This window comes from Pleurodeles waltl, chromosome 12, assembly GCF_031143425.1.
Source record: "Pleurodeles waltl isolate 20211129_DDA chromosome 12, aPleWal1.hap1.20221129, whole genome shotgun sequence".
NCBI classification, from domain to species: Eukaryota; Metazoa; Chordata; class Amphibia; order Caudata; family Salamandridae; genus Pleurodeles; species Pleurodeles waltl.
The window spans coordinates 20,322,563-20,340,424 of NC_090451.1; the positions used below are offsets into that span (position 1 = coordinate 20,322,563).

The 17,862-nt window shown below is 48.5% G+C and overlaps 1 protein-coding gene across 1 annotated transcript in view; it reads left to right on the forward strand.

Moving 5' to 3' along the window:
- Positions 1 to 17,862, forward strand: part of POLR2E (RNA polymerase II, I and III subunit E) — a 63,642-nt gene that overhangs the window by 28,647 nt on the left and 17,133 nt on the right. The window contains exons 3-5 of the mRNA XM_069217016.1: positions 2,029 to 2,144; positions 11,573 to 11,653; positions 16,834 to 16,892. Of these exons, the coding sequence (XP_069073117.1) occupies positions 2,029 to 2,144; positions 11,573 to 11,653; positions 16,834 to 16,892 (256 nt within the window). The remainder of the gene's footprint in view (positions 1 to 2,028; positions 2,145 to 11,572; positions 11,654 to 16,833; positions 16,893 to 17,862) is intronic.

Genomic DNA, 17,862 nt, shown 5'->3' on the forward strand with positions numbered 1-17,862 from the left:
GTCATGGAAGCTCTGCTACAGAGTCTAGTCTCTCCCTCAGTCTGTGAGTAGCTGCGTTTAGGGAGTCATGGAAGCTCTGCTACAGAGTCTAGTCTCTCCCTCAGTCTGCGAGTAGCTGCTTTTAGGGAGTCATGTAAGCTCTGCTACAGAGTCTAGTCTCTCCCTCAGTTTGTGAATAGCTGCGTTTAGGGAGTCATGGAAGCTCTGCTACAGTCTATTCTCCCTCAGTCTGTGAATAGCTGCTTTTAGGGAGTCATGTAAGCTCTGCTACAGAGTCTAGTCTCCCTCAATCTGCGAGTAGCTGCTTTTAGGGAGTCATGGAAGCTCAGCTATAGTGCCTAGTTTCACTCAGTCTGAGAGGAGCTGTTTTTTAGGGAGTCATGGAAGCTCTGCTACAGAGTCTAGTCTCCCTCGGTCTGTGAGTAGCTGCTTTTAGGGAGTCATGGAAGCTCTGCTACAGAGTCTAGTCTCCCTCAATCTGCGAGTAGCTGCTTTTAGGGAGTCATGGAAGCTCAGCTATAGTGCCTAGTTTCACTCAGTCTGAGAGGAGCTGTTTTTTAGGGAGTCATTGAAGCTCTGCTACAGAGTCTAGTCTCCCTCGGTCTGTGAGTAGCTGCTTTTAGGGAGTCATGGAAGCTCTGCTACAGTCTGTTCTCCCTCAGTCTGCGCGTAGCTGCTTTTAGGGAGTCATGGAAGCTCTGCTACAGTCTATTCTCCCTCAGTCTGCGCGTGGCTGCTTTTAGGGAGTCATGGAAGCTCTGCTACAGTCTATTCTCCCTCAGTCTGCGCGTAGCTGCTTTTAGGGAGCCATGGAAGCTCTGCTATAGTGCCTAGTTTCACTCAGTCTGAGAGGAGCTGTTTTTTAGGGAGTCATGGAAGCTCTGCTACAGAGTCTAGTCTCCCTCAGTCTGTGAGTAGCTGCTTTAGGGAGTCATGGAAGCTCTGCTACTGAGTCTAGTCTCCCTCAGTCTGTGAGTATCTGCTTTTAGGGAATCATGGAAGCTCTGCTACAGAGTCCAGTTTCCCTCAGTCTATAAGTAGCTGCTTTTAGGGAGTCATGAAGTCAGCCTAAGCTCTTTAGAAGCTGACACATTGAGTGATGTTTGAGAGGGCTCTTGCCCCTCAACATGCAAGCTAGACTTTCTGTTTATAAAAAGTCCATGTGTATTCTAATGCACACATGTTTGTGTTTGAGAATGTTGTGTAGGCATGTCAGAGAGGTCTCTGATGTCTGTGCCCTCCATGCTATGTTGGTAGCTCCGTCCCTTGCTGCATGAGGCGGACTCTGTTCCTGAAACCTCTTCCACCATACAGTGATTGGAGAGATGTCCATGCAACAGTGTGATGGTGGTGTCTCCCAAGAATAGCTGGTGTAAGCCACGGGGCACAGTCAGTCACCAGTGATCTGCAGAATCGTAATCATTCAAACCCATAAATTTCAGAGTGTGATTGGGGCCAGGAGGTGGCAGCCGCTCTGGGAGCTGAACTCCGTGGAGTAATTGTAGAATGACGAAAGCTTAGCCTGGTAACACTATTGTGTGATATGGAGGGAACAGATACTAACGTACAGGGGGCAGAAGAAGCAAAGGCTGGGGAGCGGAGGTATCACGGTAAGATGCAGGAGATGCAGAGATGGAAAACTAAGTAGGAGGCCTCTTAAGAAAAACAGGGACAACAGTTTGAGAACTTCAAACTACAAAAATGTCTGAAAGTAGAGCTGTGATTAGCAGCAAGGAAACACGTTTGGCCTCTAAAAACATCTCCCTTAAGTGCTGCACCGGTCGTAGCAGGACTAGAGTTGCGCCCAACACTGCATTTATAAATATTTCTCTGTTGATTACCAAACCTGCAAATGGGCTTCTTATGTTTGTCTCCCATCCGCGTCCTGCAGCTTGTGCTCTTCATGAGTGATCTCTGTGTGGTTCAGTGTTTGAGCATCTCCTTGTAGCCCTGTAACTCCGGAAGCTGTGAAAGGGATGCTGACCTCTCAGCGGATAATGCTATAAACATCTCTTGTTTCCCCCACAGAGGAGCCCAAGGTCGGCATCAAAACCATCAAGATGTACTGCCAGAGAATGCAAGAAGAGAACATCACCAGGGCTTTGATTGTGGTCCAGACTGGCATGACTCCCTCCGCAAAGCAGGTAACCACCCCAGCTGCCCAATTACCCCAGCCAGAGGGTAGGATAAGAAGGTACACAGGAGGAGGGTCTTATCTAGAGCCACACCTTGGGAGACCTGGAGAAAGCAAGTGTTGCCAGGCAGTGCTCTGCTCTGATTCCTGTGGAGGCTAGGGTAACTAGAGGGAGAAGGCGCCCAAGGCCTGTGCTCTGAAACAAGTGACCTCTGCTCTGATACCTTTGGAGGCTGGGGGAACTAGAGGGAGAAGGCACCTGAGACCTGTGCTCTGAAAGAAGTGACCACTGCTCCCAGGTGGTGCTCTGCTCTGATGCCTGCGGAGGCTAGGGGAACTAGGGGGAGAAGGCGCCAGAGGCCTGTGCTCTGAAACAAGTGACCGCTGCTCCCAGGTGGTGCTCTGCTCTGGTGCCGTTGGAGGCTAGGGGAACTAGGAGGAGAAGGCGTCCGAGGCCTGTGCTCTGAAAGAAGTGACCGCTGCTCCCAGATGGTGCTTTGCTCTGATACCTGTGGAGGCTAGGGGAACTAGGGGGAGAAAGCGCCCCAGGCCTGTGCTCTGAAAGAAGTGATCGCTGCTCTCAGGCGGTGCTGTGCTCTGATGCCTGTGGAGGCTAGGGGAACTAGGGGGAGAAGGCGCCCTAGGGCTGTGCTCTGAAAGAAGTGACCGCTGCTCCCAGGCGGTGCTCTGCTCTGATGCCTGTGGAGGCTAGGGGAACTAGGAGGAGAAGGCGCCCTATGCCTGTGCTCAGAAAGAAGTGACTGCTGCTCCCAGACGGTGCTCTGATACCTGTGGGGGCTAGGGGAACTAGGGAGAGAAGGCGCCCGAGGCCTGTGCTCTGAAACAAGTGACTGCTGCTCCCAGGTGGTGCTCTGATACCTGTGGAGGCTAGGGGAACTAGGGGAGAGAAGGCGCCCGAGGCCTGTGCTCTGAAACAAGTGACTGCTGCTCCCAGCTGGTGCTCTGCTCTGATACCGTTGGAGGCTAGGGGAACTAGGAGGAGAAGGCGCCCTAGGCCTGTGCTCAGAAAGAAGTGACTGCTGCTCCCAGACAGTGCTCTGCTCTGATACCTGTGGAGGATAGGGGAACTAGGGGGAGAAGGCGCCCTAGGCCTGTGCTCTGAAAGAAGTGATTGCTGCTCTCAGGCGGTGCTGTGCTCTGATGCCTGTGGAGGCTAGGGGAACTAGGGGAAGAGGGCACCCTAGGGCTGTGCTCTGAAACAAGTGACCGCTACTTCCAGGTGCTCTGCTGTGATGCCTTTGGAAACAAGGGTTAAAAAGCACCAGTCCACTGCTGCTGAGATTTGTGTGTTTAATCCTCACACCTCTTACACGGGTAGCACCAGTCCAGCCGTCCGTCCACCCTGGGTTGTTAGATGGAGTGCCATCGCACTGGGTAAAAGTAACTTGTTGTTGTACTGTAGCTCATGGGGGAGGGAGGGGGCTACTTGCCATCAGCAACAATGCCGAGAGATGTTGAGGGACTGTGCTCCTTCTCCTTTCCCTAGAGGTAGGGGCACTCTCCTGCTCATGGCCCACAGTACTGTGGAAACTACCTAAGAGCATGGAGTGTGCAAGACCGGTCTCGTTTCCAGCTGGTCGAGTGTGCATTTAATTTGCTCAGTAAACATGGCTAGGAAGGCCGTGAGCACTGAAGACTGCTGGAGTGAAGCCTTGAGGTGTAGCTTCCAAGGAGAAAGAGACCTTCAGGAGCCACTCCGACTCCCGCTCTTCCACTTTCCCTGACCACTAGAAGAAAAAGTCTGGGTCATGGACACCTCAGAAGAGCAGCTCTGTTGTTTTGTTCTGAAAGAGTCATTTATCTGCATTCACCCACATTCCTAAAGTCCACAATGTCCTCAATTGTACTGCACACCAATACAGTTTTTGGTTGTTTAACAATTTTCTTATCGTTGTGACTGAGTTGGGTATCAACAACCAATTTAGAAAGGCCCAAGTTTTGAAACACGTTTCAAATCCTGAATCATAAGGTATAATGGCTTTGCAGTTTAGGAGTGAATGTAATGCAGCTGTGGTTTATCACAGCTTTCTTTTTACAGGCTGCCTTCAAAATGTCGCAGCTGAATTATTTGTAGAGATGTGACTTACCTCGACTTCTAGCAGCCTTTCCCCTTGGCTTTGGAGCTGTTTATCAAGACCCATCCTGCTGGCACGCCCAGCAGGGCCCTGGGAGTCCTCTTGGGATACCCATGGCCACCTGTAGCATTCCCTCTAGAGTGACTGGTAGAAAACAACTGATTGGCTTCTGTTCAACATTAACACCACTAAACAAAGATGTCGTAGCGACGCACCCTGTAGGATGCGTCAAGCAAGCTGCATAGGCGGAGCACCCTACGAGAATGGGTTTAGTGCTATGACATACAGAGAACTGTCCTTGGAGGGAGTCATAAAGAAATGTATACAGACACTCGCAGAGAAGCAAGCGCAGAGAAAACCATTTAAGCTGTTTGGCAGTGAGTGGTGCAGCTCAGATTGATGTTTAAGAACTTCCACTGCAGTGATCAGATGTAGATAAGATACTGGGCTAGTACCGTGGACTGTGAAGTGATAAGTACTGCACCTCTGTTGTGGGGCTGTAAGGTGAATCCATCATTGGCACAGCAGTGAACCATAGCTTGGTACTGTAGAATGCCACAGGTCTCGGCTTTGGGGCTCTGGGGGAAGAGTGGCTGGTTGCTATAGTAGTGGACCAGTGATCTTTACTGTTGAGTGCTGCATTGATTCATCGCCCCTGTTATGGGCTTTGAAATGAGTTGCCGGTTGCACAGAAGCAGGTACGTGTTCAGTACGTCTAGACTGCTCCATTGTACTGTTGAATGGTGCACCCTCTCTTTTCCGGGGCTTTGGAGTGAGATGCCGGTTGCACAGAAGCAGGTCTGTGTTCAGTACGTCTAGACTGCTCCATTGTATTGTTGAATGGTGCACCCTCGGTTTTTCAGGGCTTTGGAGTGAGTTGCCGGTTGCACAGAAGCAGTCCTGTGTTCAGTTCGCCTAGACTGCAGCATTGTACTGTTGAATGGTGCACCCTCTCTTTTTCAGGGCTTTGGAGTGAGTTGCCGGTTGCACAGAAGCAGGTCTGTGTTCTGTACGTCTAGGCTGCAGCATTGTACTGTTGAATGGTGCACCCTCTCTTTTTCGGGGCTTTGGAGTGAGCAGCCGGTTGCACAGAAGCAGGTCTGTGTTCAGTATGTCTAGACTGCTCCATTGTACTGTTGAATGGTGCACCCTCTCTTTTCCGGGGCTTTGGAGTGAGATGCCGGTTGCACAGAAGCAGGCCTGTGTTCAGTACGTCTAGACTGCTGCATTGTGCTGTTGAATGGTGCGCCCTCTCTTTTTCAGGGCTTTGGAGTGAGTTGCCGGTTGCACAGAAGCAGGTCTGTGTTCAGTACGTCTAGACTGCTGCATTGTGCTGTTGAATGGTGCACCCTCTCTTTTTCAGGGCTTTGGAGTGAGTTACCGGTTGCACAGAAGCAGGTCTGTGTTCATTATGTCTAGACTGCTGCATTGTACTGTTGAATGGTGCACCCTCTCTTTTTCGGGGCTTTGGAGTGAGCAGCCGGTTGCACAGAAGCAGGTCTGTGTTCAGTACGCCTAGACTGCTGCATTGTACTGTTGAATGGTGCACCCTCTCTTTTTCAGGGCTTTGGAGTGAGTTGCCGGTTGCACAGAAGCAGGTCTGTGTTCAGTACTTCTAGACTGCTGCATTGTACTGTTGAATGGTGCACCCTCTCTTTTTCGGGGCTTTGGAGTGAGCAGCCGGTTGCACAGAAGCAGGTCTGTGTTCAGTACGCCTAGACTGCTGCATTGTACTGTTGAATGGTGCACCCTCTCTTTTTCAGGGCTTTGGAGTGAGTTGCCGGTTGCACAGAAGCAGGTCTGTGTTCGGTACGCCTAGACTGCTGCATTGTACTGTTGAATGGTGCACCCTCTCTTTTTCGGGGCTTTGGAGTGAGTTGCTGGTTGCACAGAAGCAGGCCTGTGTCCAGTACTTCCGGAATGCTGCCTGGACTCTTCAGTCATGCTCTCCAAGTGGCTTTGGACTAGGAGTCCTTGCCTCTAGAGTATCTGGTCTGGGTGCAGTAGAATGACGCAGAAGTGCACCACTGGTCCCTGACCTGGTTAACCGGTGACAAGTCACTGGTGGGACACGTATCTGGTTCATTACTGCACGAACAGACAGTGATGTATCCTCTCTGTCTCTTTCTTTTCTCTCTCTTCTCTAGCTCTCTCTGTCTCTGTTTCTTTTCTCTCTTCTGTAGTTTTTCTCTGTCTTTTGTCTCCTTTAGCTCCTCTAGCTCTTCTCTAGCTCTTTCTCTCTTTCCCTGTCTCTTCCTTTTCTCTCTTCTCTAGCTCTTTCTCTCTCTCTCCCTGTCTCTTCCTTTTCTCTCTCTTCTCTAGCGCTTATCTCTCTCTCTCTCCTCTAGCTCTCTCTCCCTGTCTTTATTTTCTCTCCTCTAGCTCTCTGTCTCCTCTAGCTCCTCTCTCTCCTCTATTCTGTTTCTCTTCTCTAGCTCTGTCTCCTCTAGCTCCTCTCTCTCTCCTCTCTCTCCTCTAGCCCCCTCCTCTCTTCTCTAGCTCTTCTCTCTCTCTTCTCTAGCTCTCTCCCCCTGTCTTTCTTTTCTCTCTTCTCTAGCTCTCTCTCCTCTAACTCTCTCCTCTAACTCTCTCCTCTCTTCTCTTTCTCTGTTTCTCTCTTCTCTCTCCCTCTTTCTTTTCTCTCTTCTCTAGCTCTCTCTGTCTGTTTTTCTCTCTTCTGTAGTTTTTCTGTCTTTTTTGTCTCCTCTAGCTCCTCTCTCTCTCTCCTCTAGCTCCTCTCTATCTTTCTCTCTCTTCTTTAGCTCTTTCCCTCTGTCTCTTTCTTCTCTCTCTTCTCAAGCTCTGTTTCTTTTTTCTCTTCTGTAGTTTTTCTCTTTTTTGTCTCCTCTAGCTTCTCTCTCTCTCTCTCTCTCTCTCTCTCTCCCCTCTAACTCCTCTCTCTCTCCTCTAACTCCTCTCTCTCTCCTCTAACTCCTCTCTCTCTCTCTCTCCTCTAACTCCTCTCTCTCTCCTCTAGCTCTTCTCTCTCCCCTCTCTCTCTTCTGTTTCTCTTTTTCTCTCTTCTCTAGCTCTTTCTCTCTGCCTGTCTCTTTTCTCTAGGTCTTCTCTCTTTCTCTCTCTCTCTGTGATGGGTCCTCAGTCACTGGTGGTTACAGGACAAAGAGACGCTGTCAGTCGGCAACGCCTGATCATTACTCCATTGATATGAACATGCCTTAGACCTCACTCACAGAGATAAAATTCTGTTTTTCGGAGAGGTCTCCCAGTCCTTCGAATTGATACTACTGTCGGCTGCTTGCATGAAGTGCTGAGCGCCTCAGTTCAGTAGAGACAAGACTCGCATATCGCTCTTCTCCCTTGATAGGAGCCTCTACAGCCTCCTCAGCACAGTGTAGATGGGCGAAACACTGGTGTGGCATTTGGAACCCCAGGAATTTCCCGCTTCTTTCGTACTGACACAGGCACCTCCTTCCTGCAGGTGTGGGGTGGGTACAGGTGGTTACTAAGGCTGGTACATTAGCAGTTCGATCTAGAGGAGCTAGAGCGTCTCTCCAACTTTTACTACATGAAAGTACATATAGATCTTACCTGAATTCATATAAGATCATGCAGAATATTCTGGGAACTATATGAGACTCTTGGAACGCTTAAATAGTAAATTAGAATATATAATTTATTATACAAAAAGTTCAGAGACAATCTCCTTGTTAATCCAATCTTAGCATACTATCCCCTAAACAAACAAAACAACCAATCTCTCCATCTTTCAAACAACACAGTGTACAAATAATACAACCCAACATAAAACTATGTATCTAAGCAAAATAACTGTATACACAACAAACGAGCTATACTAAAGAACGTGCGTTTCGGTGGACAAAGACTCATTTTTTTTATTCTACTTCAATGGCACGGGGGGGGGTCCGCAACCGGATACTGTGTTTGAATGATGGAGAGATTGGTGGTTTTGTTTGTTTAGGGTATAGTACGCGAAGATTGGATTAATAAGGTGATTGTCTCAGAATTTTTTGTATAATAAATTATGTATTCTAATTTACTATTTAAGTGTTGCAGGAGTTTCATACAGGGAGTGCAGAATTATTAGGCAAGTTGTATTTTTGAGGATTAATTTTATTATTGAACAACAACCATGTTCTCAATGAACCCAAAAAACTCATTAATATCAAAGCTGAATATTTTTGGAAGTAGTTTTTAGTTTGTTTTTAGTTTTAGCTATGTTAGGGGGATATCTGTGTGTGCAGGTGACTATTATTGTGCATAATTATTAGGCAACTTAACAAAAAAAAATATATACCCATTTCAATTATTTATTATTACCAGTGAAACCAATATAACATCTCAACATTCACAAATATACATTTCTGACATTCAAAAACAAAACAAAAACAAATCAGTGACCAATATAGCCACCTTTCTTTGCAAGGACACTCAAAAGCCTGCCATCCATGGATTCTGTCAGTGTTTTGATCTGTTCACCATCAACATTGCGTGCAGCAGCAACCACAGCCTCCCAGACACTGTTCAGAGAGGTGTACTGTTTTCCCTCCTTGTAAATCTCACATTTGATGATGGACCACAGGTTCTCAATGGGGTTCAGATCAGGTGAACAAGGAGGCCATGTCATTAGATTTCCTTCTTTTATACCCTTTCTTGCCAGCCACGCTGTGGAGTACTTGGACGCGTGTGATGGAGCATTGTCCTGCATGAAAATCATGTTTTTCTTGAAGGATGCAGACTTCTTCCTGTACCACTGCTGGAAGAAGGTGTCTTCCAGGAACTGGCAGTAGGACTGGGAGTTGAGCTTGACTCCATCCTCAACCCGAAAAGGCCCCACAAGCTCATCTTTGATGATACCAGCCCAAACCAGTACTCCACCTCCACCTTGCTGGCGTCTGAGTCGGACTGGAGCTCTCTGCCCTTTACCAATCCAGCCACGGGCCCATCCATCTGGCCCATCAAGACTCACCCTCATTTCATCAGTCCATAAAACCTTAGAAAAATCAGTCTTGAGATATTTCTTGGCCCAGTCTTGACGTTTCAGCTTGTGTGTCTTGTTCAGTGGTGGTCGTCTTTCAGCCTTTCTTACCTTGGCCATGTCTCTGAGTATTGCACACCTTGTGCTTTTGGGCACTCCAGTGATGTTGCAGCTCTGAAATATGGCCAAACTGGTGGCAAGTGGCATCGTGGCAGCTGCACGCTTGACTTTTCTCAGTTCATGGGCAGTTAGTTTGCGCCTTGGTATTTCCACACGCTTCTTGCGACCCTGTTGACTATTTTGAATGAAACGCTTGATTGTTCGATGATCACGCTTCAGAAGCTTTGCAATTTTAAGAGTGCTGCATCCCTCTGCAAGATATCTCACTATTTGTGACTTTTCTGAGCCTGTCAAGTCCTTCTTTTGACCCATTTTGCCAAAGGAAAGGAAGTTGCCTAATAATTATGCACACCTGATATAGGGTGTTGATGTCATTAGACCACACCCCTTCTCATTACAGAGATGCACATCACCTAATATGCTTAATTGGTAGTAGGCTTTTGAGCCTATACAGCTTGGAGTAAGACAACATGCATAAAGAGGATGATGTGGTCAAAATACTCATTTGCCTAATAATTCTGCACTCCCTGTATAGTTCCCAGAATATTCTGTCTCATATTCTATGAATTCAGGTAAGATATATATGTACTTTCATTTAGTAAAAGTTGAAGAGACGCACTAGTCACTCTAGGTTGATTTTTCCCTGGTTGATCTCTCCATATTTGTTCAGGGGCCCTCAATGTTCTTTGTTACATGAGCAGTTCGGACATGGAATGTGTGGCAAGAATTATCCATGCAGTGGTGTGAGGTGTTATCAGGGCTCCTATGAGGCAAATCATTCATGAAGATGTATTTGGCATGCTAGTGGGTATTGCCAGCTAAGACTTTGTCAAACTGCCTCATGCTGACCCATTGGTGCCCAAGGGGCAGACTAGCAATTCCGCCTAATGATGACAAAGCAAACTTATGATCTGTGTGGATTTGTAGGAAAACTGGATAGATCAAAGAAGGTCTGCAGTAGATATCCTTATTTGTTAAAATATTCAGTGATGTGTTCCTTGCCTCTTACACAGACCTGGCAATTGCAGCACAAAGATTGGTTGAGTGATGGTAGAATGTTTGAGCCTTTTATCTTTCCACTGTCACACATTTGGGGGTTCAAGTGTACATGACCGACAGGAAATAAAATGTAATTACGAAGACTGCCTAAATTACAAATCAACAAGGTTTGAAGCTCTTAGACTGAGCTGGTGGGACTGGAAAATCACATCCACAGTGTCTTCAGGGGACACCAAATGTGCCCCTAAATTAAGACTGAGGGGGTCATTCTGACCCCGGCGGTCTAAGACCGCCGGGGCCAGGCCGGCGGTGCCCCGCAGGGCATTCTGACCGCGGCGGTTCGGCCGCGGCCAGAAAGGGTAAACCGGCGGTCTCCCGCCGGTTTACCGCTGCCCTTAGAATCCCCCATGGCGGCGCAGCTTGCTGCGCCGCCATGGGGGATTCTGACACCCCCTACCGCCATCCTGTTCCTGGCGGTTCGCCCGCCAGGAACAGGATGGCGGTAGGGGGTGCCGCGGGGCCCCTGCCGTGCCCATGCCAATGGCATGGGCACGGCAGGGGCCCCCGTAAGAGGGCCCCACAAAGTATTTCAGTGTCTGCCTAGCAGACACTGAAATACGCGACGGGTGCAACTGCACCCGTCGCACCTTCCCACTCCGCCGGCTCAATTCTGAGCCGGCATCCTAGTGGGAAGGTTGATTTGCCCTGGGCTGGCGGGCGGCCTTTTGGCGGCCGCCCGCCAGCCCAGGGCAAATGTCAGAATCACCGCAGCGGTCTTTCGACCGCGGTGCGGTGTTCTTACGGCGGTACCTTGGCGGACGGCCTCCGCCGTCCGCCAAGGTTAGAATTAGGGCCTGAGTGTTCAACAGAAGGATTCTCAATGTTTTGGTTTCTCTAGGGAACAATGAGTTGGGCGGCCTTGCCTAGTCAGGAATTCCTTTCGACCTGATTGCTGTATCAGACTTGTGGCTTTCATAGTACACAAGCTATGTTGACAATGCCTCAAGTTCTGTGTAATCTTGACCTGTTGTTGGTTTCCTGAGTTACCCCATTGTTTTCAGTGGGAATGGCTAGAAGGGTTGGGATTTAGTAATGTTGTGAGTGTAGAGGAACCTCCCTTGTGCAGCTCGCTGCTCTGGCTCAATCTGTTTTGTTGAGCTTGGGATCAGCAATAGATTGCTTCCTGCAAAGGGTGGGTAGCACGTTTCTTGAATTGGAGCCGTAGTGCTTCAGTGAACGTTTCTAACCCGCTGTTTTCCTTTTCAGTCGCTGGTAGACATGGCTCCCAAATACATCCTGGAACAGTTCCTGCAGCAGGAGCTGCTCATTAACATCACTGAGCACGAGGTGAGTCTGGTCGCTGGTGAAGGCAATGAAATGAGATGAACACCTTTGGAACTGGGATGAGTGCGTGTGTGAGGAAATGGGGTGTATTATATGGTGTGATCCTGCAACCTCACCTTGTAATACACTTACCGACCCTTGGGTTTCGTCTGTCAAACCCCTATGTAGCTGTCACACTAAGCACCAAGGCTCAAACAAAGGAACACATGTAAAGTATTTAAACAGCAACAAAACAATTGAAAAAGAAAACAACACCACACTCGAGAAATCAGACACAAATGTATACAAATTGAGTGTAATTTTATATACATTTAGATGAATGAAAAAGATCCACCTGAGGGTTCTGGAGCTATGGAATTTACAAGAATTAATAAATCAAAGCATTTCATTCAACTGCGACCAGGCATTGGCAAAGTCAACAAATTTGACACTTGGAAACTTTATTCAAGGAAAACGTGGGCAAATGTCAATGCAGTCAGATAGGGTTACTTGGCGTGACCAACTCTGGCAGGCAGCTAGTCAGAGGGACCAGCAGGGTCCTCGGAAAATGTTAACTCCCAGAAGAAGCAGTCCTAGGCACTTTATTAATGTTGAAATTGATTCCTATAAAGTGGTGAGTGGATAGCTCACCCTCTGAGGGCCCCAGTAGCTCCCCGACAGCACTCCCATGTTCATCAAACTCTGGTGCAACTCTGTTCGTTGGGTCTTTGTCCCAGGTGCTGCTCGTTAGCGGTGATAGTGGCTTGAAGACTTTGTGGTACCAACAGGCCCAGCAGCCTTCTGAAGCTGTTGTGTCCCTGTACTTCAGACAAGGGGCTAGTTGGCTGGCCCTTGGGGTCTCTGGGCTTCGCTGGGCACTAGAGATAACTTCTCCTTGAACAGGACACAGGAGGCACAGTCCTATTTGCTAGCCAATGTTGCAGACTCCCTTTGTTGATCCCTCGGTGCAGCAGGGCAGACCTACTGTCCTCCTTCCAGGTCAGTTGAGATTTGGGTGCCCCACTTGTGCTCAGAAAATGCCTCCAAGGAAGACTGTGGCTGGTAACAAATGGGCTACCAGGTTCCCTACCAGCTGAGGACCACTTACTGTGGAGTGTGGCATCTGGTTGTTCCAGGATGGACCATTCTGCCCACTTCCAAGATGGAAAGATTGCTCTTTTGCTGTTCAGACCTTCATAGTCCTACACAGCCCCGGGGAAACCAGTTTGGCAACTGGTTTCCCCTCTCTGCTCCCTGTGCCAGCATGTCTGCCGAAACAGCGGTCAGCCCTGCTCGCTAGTGTTACACATCTGCCCTTCAAAGGTGGCTTCACCTTTGGACCCCTGCCTTTAGTGGCTAACACCCAAGTGGCTTCCTGCAGGAAGGAGGGGACACCTCTCTGGCCTGCAATACCTCCTTGTTCTCCTTCCTGAGTCATTTGTGCAACTCTCCAGGAGGGCAGAAAGCTGTCTGATGGAACAGGCTCCATGTGTGCCCAGGAAGGCACAAGAGTCAACAAAGTGGCAGCTTTGCTGAAGCTGCACGCCGCAACAAGTTACATTAATTTTGACATGCGAATGGAGTCGGGCTTAAACGAGTTGTTTGATACCTCAAAGTCCCCACTTTGGTAGCACCATTTGTAGGAAGTTGGCCTAGTGTGTGGTGAGTATCTGATGTACTAACACCTTACACCAGGTCCAGGTATCCCCTCTTAGTGAAGTGTAGGCAGTGCCTAGAAGCCAGGCTCTCTAGAGGGAGCTGTGGATGAGCAGCCAAGGCTTATCTAGGAGACATGCAAAGCTCATGTAGTACCACTGTAGTCACATAGCACTCACACACATGAAAGAAGACACCCAGTGTTACAAAAATAAAGGGACTTTATTCTAGTGACACAATTACCAAAAAGGTCTAGAGAGGCAACCCTCCAATAGGAGGTAAGTAGCACACTACACATGTACACTAGTAATCAGAGATAGGCATACATAGCTATAGAAAACAGTGCAAATAGCAATAGACAATAGTGCCCCTAGGGGGAACCCAAACCATATACTAAAAAAATGGAATGTGAATGCAGGACCCCCACCTAGGTAAGTGGAATGTGTAGAGGGGAGCTGGTGGAATTAGAAACCCCAAAAGGTAAGTACCACAGTACCCCTCAGCGACCAGGAAGAAAGTAGTAAGTTACTGGATTTTTCCCAAACCACCCAAAAGGACTAAACAGAAGCTAATGCAACACCCAGACAAGACTGGAAGAAACCAGTGGTGGATCCCTGAACAGGAAGACCTGTGGAAGAAGGGTACCAAGTCCAGAAGTCACAGAAGTGTACAGTGGGGGCAGGAGCCACTACCCACCATCTGTAGTTGCAGGAGTTGGTCGGCTGTAGGACGAAGATGGTCAGCAATGCAGCCCTGCAGTCAGTGAATAGTTCCTGGAGGATGCAGCTGACGTCCCACGCCGGATAGATGATTCCAGCCGGTAAGTGGCATGCAAAAGCCACCAACAAGCCGTGGCAAAGGCAGAAGTTGTGATGAAGCAAAAGTGGAGATGCCGGCGACCAGCAAGGTCCAGGAGGACTCAACCCCTGTGGGGGGGGAGTCCTAAGGGGACCCTCAGAAAGGCAGCAAGTCCACAGAAGAAGAGGCATCTCCCACAGGAGACACACTGGACAAGGAGCCAGGAGTCACAGAGGAGCCCACGCAACACAACTGTAGAAGGGTCCCATGACGCAGCAGAAGCACGCAGGGGGCTGTGTGTCGCAGGGAAGAATGCTGGGGCTAGACGGAGCCTGAAGATCCCTTGGAGGAGATAACAAGCCTTGGTAGCTCCAAAAGACGAGGTGCACAGGGGTACTGTCCTGCGTGGGAAGGCAAGGGCTTACCTTTACCAAAGTTGAACAGCTGGTAGAGAGGACTGAGGGGACCACTCCAGACCGCCACCCATTTTGCAGGATCCACACAGCTCTGGATGAGAGGAGATCCACGCAGCCGGTCTTAGTTGCAGTTGGTGCCTTACAGATGCAGAGGAGAGTGGCTCCTTCACTCCAAGGGAGATTCCTTTTTCCTTCTCATGCAGACTGAAGAATTGCCGCCCTCAGAGGATGTACAGCCTGGGGAATGTTTCAGAAGCTGGAAGGAGCCGTGGCAACAATGTTGCAAGCAGAGTCTTTGTCGTGGTTGCAGATTGTCGGTTCCTGGAGGGTCCAGTCGCAGTTCCAGTGGCCACATGTTGAAGTAGAGGTTGCAGAGGAGTTCTGCTGGAATCGTGCAAGCTGAATCTTAGTACCCACCCAAGAGGGAGACCCTAAATAGCCCTGAAAGGGGGATTGGTCACCTAGCCAGGTGGCCACCGATAAGGAGGGGGCTCTGACGTCACCTGCCTGACCTGGCCACTCAGATGTTTCCAGGGGTCCCTGCCCACTTTGGATTCAAGATGGCAGAATCAAGGGACCCTCTGGAGGAGCTCTGGGCACCACCCTTGAGGTGGAGATGGACATGGGAAAGGTTGCGTCCCCTTTCCACTATCCAGTTTCACACAAGAGCAAGGACTGAAGGTCCTTGAACAAGTGCAGACTGTTTTATGCAAGGAGTGCACCAAATATGCTCTTCAAAGCAAAACCGGGGCTTAGGAAGGCTACCCCTCCCAAGCCATGCAACATCTATTTCCTAAGGGAGACGGTGTTACCCCCCTTTCCCAAAGGAAATCCTTTGCTCTGCCTTCCTGGCTTGAGCTGATCAAGCGGCAGGATGGCAGACATCTGTCTGAGGGGTGGCAGCAGCGCGGGCTGCCCTAAAAACCCCAGAAAGCTTGTAGGAACAATGATCTGGATTCTCTAAGGAGCCCTCAGAGTGCATGAAATCATACTTTCAATACTGGCAACAGTATTTCGGTATGATTTAAAGATGTTTGATACCAAACATGCCTAGGTTCCGAGTTACCATTATGTAGCTGGACATAGGTAGTGATCTATGTCCAGTACACGTGTAAAATGACATCCCGCACTTGCGAAGTCCATGAAAATGAAGCTGGAGTTTGTGGGGACACCTCTGCAGGGGTGACCTCACACACAGGTACTTGTACTCTACCCTCTGGGCTAGGAAACCTACCATAGGGATGACTTACAGTGACCTGTAGTGAATAGGGTGCATGCACCATTTCACACAGGCTGCAGTGGCAGGCCTGCAGATCCCCACAGGTGGCATAATATATGCTGCAGCCCATGGGAGATCCCCTGGTAGCCCAATGTCCTGGGTACCTGGATACCACATACTAGGGACTAACAGGGGGGCACCAGTATACCAAATGTGAGGTGTGTGTGGTTCAAGCAACCAAATTTAAAGGGAGAGAGCACAGTCACTGGGGTCCTGGTTAGCAGGATCCCAGTGAACACAGTCAAACACATTGACAACAGGCAAAAAGTGGGGGTAACCATGCCAAAAAGAGGGTATTTTCCTACACCATTCAGGAGTTAGTACATCTGAGGTATCTGCTTGTAATTCTGTACTTGTCAATTGGACGACCAAGTCTTTCCACAGTAAAAATTGTAGTTTCACATGTTTACTGTCAGGACATGTAAAATACATGACCTGCCTGTGTCATAGGTTGACTCTGTAGGCCTGCCAGAGGGGTGACTTGCACACATGCGTCGAAGAAGTAGTGATATTGCCATTGCTTTCAGTGGCTCAGTCGGGCTAGCGGCGCAGCACTGCGCTACCCGTCTGCAGTGGTGGACTGGGTGGGGGATCTTTATTTTACTTTGGGGACCTCCAGGATGGCACAGCAAGTGCTGCAAGCCCCGTGTTGCCCCTCTAACTTACATGCCCTGGATACCAGGGCACCAGTACTTGGGTCCTACAGGTAAGTTAGCCATTTCCAATCCGATACAGCTAATTCTAAATACACTTTGGGGGCCAGGGCTCTGAAATTGAGGGCTGGTTAGCAGACCTCCATGCACTCAGTCGAAAAATCAGCAGCATCAGTCAAAAAACTTGGGGGAGACCATGCCAAAAATAGGCATTTCCTTCAAACCTGGTTGTGTTATCCGTATCTTAGTCGAGGAGGCCACACACACGTGTAGAGCATAGCAGAAGAGGCCTGCTTTGCCTTTTCCAGCACTAGATGTCAAAATTGCTAGTACTTGAGCCCCAATTGATTTGCCTGTTGTCTTTCTTTTTACTGTTTTATTTTTTCCTTTTGCTCTTTCTAGCTGGTTCCAGAACATGTTGTCATGACAAAGGAAGAAGTAACGGAGCTACTGGCAAGATAGTATCCTTTTTGGGTGGCAGACTTGCGCGATAAGCTTGATTCGACATTAACCAAAGGCCCAGTTTTCGCTCCGCCCAGGTGGAAGAAATCGGCAGTGAACTCCTGGCTCTTATTTGATTTCTTAGAAAAGTAATTGCTGTGATTTGCTCTGTTCTACATTTATACATCTCTCATTCTATTTACATTTGCTGATTTTTCCCAACCTCTGCTTCTCTCGTAGGGGATTTCCATGTATAGTCATAAGCACTGAATAGTTCCGCGCGCCTGCGGGGACCCCGGAGCACTGTTGTGTAGTATATTCTTAAGTGCAATCATCAGCTCCTTGACAAAAAGGTCTGTGAAAAACACTTAAGAATAACAATGTGCAGCCTATGTGAACAGCTACACAGGCCAAATTGTTAGAAGAAAAAAACAGTTGTAGTGTAAATTTCACGTTTAAACCTCTATTTATTCTATAAATACATAAATAAATACATTCTCATATTTTATTTACACCTCTCATGAGAATAAAACAATGTAGGGCAGTGTAGCCCATAGGCTGCCATTATACAGAATGAAAATAGAGCTGTGCCTTTAAGAAAGTAAAGTCTTCCTGTTTCCCATCATGCACAGCAAAAGGCAGTTGCCTCAGTTCTTTTTTCCGGCTCCTTTCTGACAGGACCCTGAAGCATTGAGCTCTACCTCACAAAATCCTTTTGTGACAGAAATTCATTTAAAATCTTTTGAATTTCATTTTCACTCGACGTTTTTAACATTGAGTGATAATTTTCTGCTTTTTTCTGTTAGATTCTGACAGAATTTTGAGGTTTTTCTACTTCAGAAATGCCTTCACTGTTTGACAAATGTCCTTCTTGTGGCAGAAAAAAGGCCAAAACAGATCCACATCGGGTCTGCATAATTTGCCTTCCATCCAGCCACAAACCGGAGTCGTGTGACATCTGCAAAACCTTCTCCAGAAGGACCCTTCGTG